Here is a 6,744-nt window from a genome sequence, read left to right as displayed (position 1 = left end):
GAGGAGCGCAGTTGAGTTTCGAATGGATGGAATGAATGGAGAGGGAGTGACATCGCCTCCCGTGTCTCGAGCCTCTGATGCATTTCCGGCTTCCTGAAATTCTTGGATGTGACAGAATTTCTGTATGATTTTTTTATTGTTTTGTTCAATCATGGTCATGCATGTGATGCTCACACCCTGCCTCTTGCTCTCTGCTGTCTTTGAGTGTGATGAGTAGCAGGAAAGGAGTGGGGTAGGGTTTAGTTGTTAGTCGCAGGGCAATGGTACATGAGGACAAGAACTGAAGCACTGGACTAAGGTCTAAGAGCAAGTTTTCAGAACTCAGAGCTGACAATGTTCCCAATAAACCCGAGTGCTTTTCATTAAAACAGTGCCTGGATGATATTGTTCCAAAATACACACACACACAAGCACCCCCATGCACACACGCCTGCACATACACAGACAGGGCTTCGTAGAAAATAGTTATTTATTAACTATACATAGCACGTTTATATTTTCAAAGATTATAATTACTTCATATCAAAAAAGACAGTAAACAACAAGTTAAACAAAATATATTCACAAATGTCTTGGAAAATATAAATTTTTAAATACATATTTTCTAAGGAAAGGGAAAACAAAGTTAAAAGTCAGTTTTATCAATCAGCAAATTTGTTTTCAACACAGAATAAAAGGGTACAATTCAAAATATTCTGGATTTCATCAAATAGTTTAAATATCAGGCTTGTATTTGTTAAAATTGAAAATGTACATGGTAATTTCAGAAGTAATAAAAACAGTTACATTTTAATGTTACTGGTTTAAAGTAAAAGCACAGAAGCCTGTCTTAACAGTGATATCAAACTCAGAGGAAAAAATATTTCACATAATACAAATATGCAGTCTAAATTTACTTAGCTTTCAGAGAAGCTTTAGAATCGACTTTTATTTTAGTTCTCACATCCCATTAACCACAAACATAAAACACATTTCTTAGATCAAAACATATTATAAAGAAGTTTTAGTTTTGTTCTCTTTGTTCGAGTCATTAGATTTGTTTTTGACAAGCAATGTAATTTTGATAGATTGGAGTAACAAACAATCGGAAACTGTGGCATAGATTACAGTAATGTTAAATCGTATTAATTGAATGGTGCACAATAATTATATGTTCAAGCTACTTGACATATATTGTAGTTCTTTGGCAATCCGCATGTCCATCAATGTCGACATTAATAAATTCAGACTTTCTGGTCAGGTACTTTCATGCCTGTGAACCTAAACAGCCTAAACACTGAATGTAGTATTAAAATATTCATTATTTTAAATAGAACAACAGTACTTTCTTCTGTCCACTAAGTTCTGGGACTCTTTCCACCCACCCTTGCCCCTTTCCTGATTTAATTTTTTTTACATAATTTGTCACACTTCAGTGTTTCAGAACATAAAAACAATTTACTTATTAGTCATAGATAACACAAGTAAACACAAAATGCACAAAAGTAAAAACCTACATGGCCCTAGTGAAAGTGATTGCCTCCCACACCTGTGGTCCATCACACCTGAATTCACTGTCTCTTGTCACACCTGAGACTGTTTAATGCCACACCTACTCCCAAACAAGACATCACTTGAACAGAATCTTTATGCAAAGTGAAGTAAACCAAAAGATAATTAAAAGCTAGATATCATGCCAACATGCAGAGAAACACTGAAGTGTAACAAATATACAAAAAAATTAAATCAGGAAGGGGGCAAACACTTCTTCACACTGCTCTAAGTGCTTCCAGTCTTTCTAACTTGTGCTCTCATAAATCTACAGGTCACACAAAGTCACAGAACCTTTCTCAAACCAGAAGGCTGGAAAAAGCTCTGCTGTGAATTTTGCTTTGAACGTATGAATCAAGCTCCGCTTCTCTGATGATATACTGTAGTAACTTATAGTTCCTCCTTCCCAGTCAAGAAGCACACCTATTTTGTTGCAAGGAGGGACTTTGATTTCTACTTCTGTATTTTTATGCATGGCTTTGTATCCAGTCTTGGAGCAGAGCAGACTCCAGGACTTGTCATTGGTTCCCAGACCACTATCACTACCCTGGCCTCGACCCAGATCTTTATATGCCACAGCAATTCCCACCACACCTTTCCATTCCACTTCCCAGTAACAAAGTCGTTGCAGGCCTTCATCACAAAATACCTGGGTCCTCTTGAACCTTTTGTCACTTGTATTTCGCGTTTCCAGCTTCTTGACATCGTTATGAGTCATCGCTTTTTTGTTGTTTTCAACCAGAACAAGCCGTCTGCTTGCTGTGGTCTCATCAAACATAAGATCTGCTCCATCTGAAAGTGTTCAAGAAGAAAATCAATCAGGCTTTGAGAAAATGTAAACATTGACAGTTTCAGAATGTGTTCTGTTTTTACCATTGTGAATCCATACATTTAAATATTAAATCTGCTAAATTTGGAGAATTACAAGACATTTAGTATTTTGTGATTTCCTGATATATAAAATCATATTTACGTGTTACTATGATCATTATTGTACTGATCATTATTAAGCCGTTCTAACCTTCATTTTCAGATAAACATGTTTCATCTTGTAATAAAAATGTGAAAGTGTTGAGGGAAACAAAAACACAGCTTACATTTACTCCAACCAGGTTTTAGTCGAATTTTTCCTTCACAGTCAAAGCTGTGCAGAGTAAGACAAGAAAGATTCATTTTATTTTATTCTGGAAAATAAATCAGAAAGTCTTTATATATTATTCCACTAGTTCTTGAACTATAACATTTATTTACATATTCAGCTAAGCATAGCAAGAAGTAACAGTGGGATCCATCATAAATACCTGATTGCTGTTTAAAAGCCTCTACTTAGACATGGTGCATCATATATTAGATTAAGCTATTTTTCTACAGTAGTAATAATAATGCTAAGTAATGTCTGATTTATTTACTCACTTCACTGTCTCAAGTTTCTTGTTTGGATCCTCAACTATTGCATTGAGAGCCCTCATCCCTTTGTTTCCAGGGTGATTGTAACTCAGGTCCAAGTGTTTAAGAGATGAGAGTCTATTGGACTTAATAGCTTCAGCCAGAGAAATGCAGCCGTCCTCTGTCACCTGACATCCTGCCAACCTGCACAAAGACATAATTTTGGATTAGAAATAGAGCTCAGCAAAATTTGATGGTGATACAAAAGTCCAGGACTTTATATATTTTCTATATAAAACAAAGAATAAAAGTCCTTTATTCTAATTTTAAAGGTTATGGCCTGCAAATAATAAGAGTATAAAGTGTCTTAAAATATTACAATACTGCAGCTTATATTTTTTGATAACAATAAATCCATTGATTACTTCCTCATAGATTGCTTCCAACATGACATTTTACAGTCTTTTAGAGTAATTTTGTGTAAAACCTGATTATAGTTTAAATAGTAAATGGTCTGAACCTCTCTAGCACATTATCAAGTCTATTGGACCCCATAGTGCTTCATACCACATTTCATCATTCACTCATTCACACACACACACCGATGGTGGCAAATTACTACATTGTAGCCACAGCCTCCCTACAACAGTCTAACAGAGGAGAAGCTGCCATGCACCAGGGTCACTGGGTTCTCTGATCACCAGCAGGCAAGTCAGGTGAAGTGTCTTAACCACAACACAACAGTGTTCAAACTAGAAACCTACCGGTTCCAGGATAAACTCTGACCTCATGACCTCCTGACCCACTGTCACCCCTAAGGGAAGACTTTCAAATTATTTCATTAATACATGGGCTGCTCATCTCTCAACTTTAGTTGTATCCATCTTAGTACTATTTTCATAGGATTGTTGAATTATATTGACACTTAACACTAACAAGAATTGCGAACACAGAATAACTTTAAATCTCAAGACAAACTAGTTTATAAACTCAAACTAGTGGCTAACTATAACACTGGTTGATATATTACTTTAATTGATAACTGAAAAACCTACTTGAGAGTCTCAAGTTTACAGTTCACATGTTTCAACCCATCAGCAAGTCGCATCACTCCAGCATCCATCAAATCATTATGACTCAGGTCCAACACAGTGAGATTTGAGGATGGTTTGGTTAGCACTGATAATGTGAGACCATTGCAAGATTCTTCAGAGAGCTCACACCAACTCAGTCTGTAAAAAGATCCATGAAAACAATCAAGTTAATTTGACAAACCCATGTGTGATTTTCTCCTAAAATAATAAAGGACAACAGTAAAGGAACAAAATATGAGTTTTGTTTTAAACAACAGTAAAAGACAAGTTATCATGTCTTTGTGGTCAAACTAGAATCCCACCCCCAATGGAAAAAGCCATAACTCTCATGTATAACAATTATTTGTTCACAGTGAAGAAAGTAATATGAAGCATTATTCTGAACTAGTGGCATATCATAGACCCTACATGAGAGCTCTACTAAAGGCACATTTTACAGTTTTTATAAAAATACTTACAAAGTGGTGTTTGAGACTTTGACCACTGGCATCATTCCCAGAAGAACTTGCTCTGATTTCAGGTATTTCTTAAGATCAAACACTTCAAGGTTTTCATCTGAGTTCAGCATCACAAAGGTTAAAGCTGACCACTGAGAAGCAGTGAAAGTTTCAAAAGGTTTTTCTTCTGAATTAAGATACTTTTTGATTTCTTGAACAAGGGTGTCGTCATTCAGCTCATTAAGACAGTAGAAAAGATTAAGGTTTTTATCTGGGTCATTGTTGTTCTCTCTGATCTTCTTCTTGATGTACTCTACAGCTTCCTTACTAGCATCTTTGTGTTTTTCATTCTTATTCATCAGATCCTGAAGTAGATCCTGATTAGATTCCAGAGAGAGACCCACTAGGAACCGAAGGAACATGTCCCAGTCCCCATGTTCATCCTCAAAAGCCTTGTCCACTGCTTTCTTATAAAACTCTGAGGCAGTAAGGCCAGAGGTTGCTGAGGTGGATTCTGTGAACACATTTTCCCCTTTGTTAGTAAAAGAGTAGCAGACATGGAGAGCTGCCATGAACTCTTGAATGCTTTGATGGACAAAGCAAAACAGCTTCTGCTTGTATAGATCATGATTTTCTCGTTTGATCTGAGTTAACAACCCAGAGAAAACAGCAGCTTTGGTTACATCAGTCCCACAACTGGTCAAGTCTTCTTCAGTGAAGAGAAGGTTCTTCTCCTCTAGTCCTTTGAAAGCAAGTTTTCCCAAAGATAGGATTGTTTCAGATGTTGACTGATCTGTATTATGTTTTACTTTTGTCTGTCTGCGCTGGAGCAAAAGGAAACGTGTGTACATGTCAGTCAGAGTTTTTGGCAGTTCCTTATCTTGGTGTCTTTTAATAAAGTCCTCCAAAACCTTTGATGTGATCCAACAGAAAACAGGAATGCGACACATCATGTAAAGACATCTTGATTTCTTCACATATGACCAGATTTTTTCAGCCACCTTCTCATCACTGAATCGCTTCATGAAATACTTTTCCTTTTGCTCATCATTAAATCCTCTCACTTCTGTCATTCGATCAACCTTTTCTAGAGGAATGTTGTTGGATGCTGCAGGTCGAGAGGTGATCCAGATTTGAGCTTTAGGGAGCAAATTTCCCAGGATGAGATTTGACAGCAGAACATTTATTGAGGTTGGTTTTGTGACATCACTACATTTATTTGTGTCACTGAACTCAAGAGCAAGACGACATTCATCAAAACCATCCAGAACAATCAGAATATTGTACTTGTCATAGTCAGTTATTTCAGATGTCCTCATTGCTGGGAAGAACTGATGAATCAGATCTTCTAAACTGTGTTCTTTATCTATTCTCAGATTTAGCTCTCGGAAAGGAAGTGGAAAAATAAAATGTATGTTTTCTGTTGCTTTGCTCTCTGCCCAGTCAAGTATGTACTTCATTGAGGCAAATGTTTTTCCTACTCCTGCCACTCCAACGGTAAGGACAGTCTTAATGTTTTGATTACTATTTGCAGGTCTGAAGATGTCACAGTATTTAATAGATGTTTCTTCTTCATTTGTTGTTTTGAACTTTGCATCCTGAACCTGCATGGCTTCATTTTGAGCATTTTCTCCTTCTGTGATGTAGAGGTCAGTGAAAACCTCGTTGAGAAGAGCTGAGGTCTTCTGTCCATCAATCCCTTCAGACACACTGGTAAACTGATCTTTTAATTGACTTTTGAGTTTTCTTTGACTTCTGATATCAGGCCTCTCTGAAAAAATAAAATGTAAATAAACAAAAACATAGATTAAATACTTTTGAAATAATTTTATATTATATATTCTTTTGAAAAAATATAAAACACGTAATAAAAGACTACTAATCGCAAACTTTGACCTGTTCCTGTGTGACAAAGGAATATGTTGTAAAAACTTAACATGCAATTTTCTGTTTATAGTGTTTTAATGTAGTAAAAATCCAAGCACACAGCAGACTAAAACTTAAAACTACAGATGTTTCTGCAGATCACTCAAAATCTACTTAGGATCATAGATTTTTGTCAAGGAAAGTTCTTAACAAAACTTTCAAGAATTGTGTTGAAGTCATGTGTTGAATTAAAAGTACAAGTTGTAATGTATACAGCAGTGCTTATACATTTTATGGTGCAGACTGTCAGTGAACTCAGGGCCTGCCCAAGGCCACTAAGGGGACCCCTCAGGGGAGCTGATTTTATTTTTTATTTATTTATTTTAATTTTGTTTGCTGCTGAGCATAATCATTTTGTGGCTAAAACAAAC

The 6,744-nt window shown here is 36.2% G+C and overlaps 1 protein-coding gene across 1 annotated transcript; it reads right to left on the bottom strand.

The window, feature by feature from the left end:
• Positions 1 to 1,012: 1,012 nt before the first annotated feature.
• LOC106943638 (protein NLRC3-like) lies at positions 1,013 to 6,218 on the bottom strand (the record flags this gene model as incomplete). The annotated part of the gene is made up of 5 exons (XM_015026952.1): positions 1,013 to 2,322; positions 2,628 to 2,674; positions 2,944 to 3,120; positions 3,972 to 4,148; positions 4,469 to 6,218. Coding segments are annotated over 5 exons (2,675 nt in total), but the record flags the coding sequence as incomplete, so codon positions are not given.
• Positions 6,219 to 6,744: the final 526 nt, after the last annotated feature.

This window comes from Poecilia latipinna, unplaced genomic scaffold, assembly GCF_001443285.1.
Source record: "Poecilia latipinna isolate Pla-1442-1.1 unplaced genomic scaffold, P_latipinna-1.0 Scaffold5594, whole genome shotgun sequence".
In the NCBI taxonomy this organism is placed as follows: domain Eukaryota; kingdom Metazoa; phylum Chordata; class Actinopteri; order Cyprinodontiformes; family Poeciliidae; genus Poecilia; species Poecilia latipinna.
The sequence above is the reverse complement of the archived record's forward strand: the minus strand, read 5'-3'. Positions and strand labels throughout refer to the sequence as shown.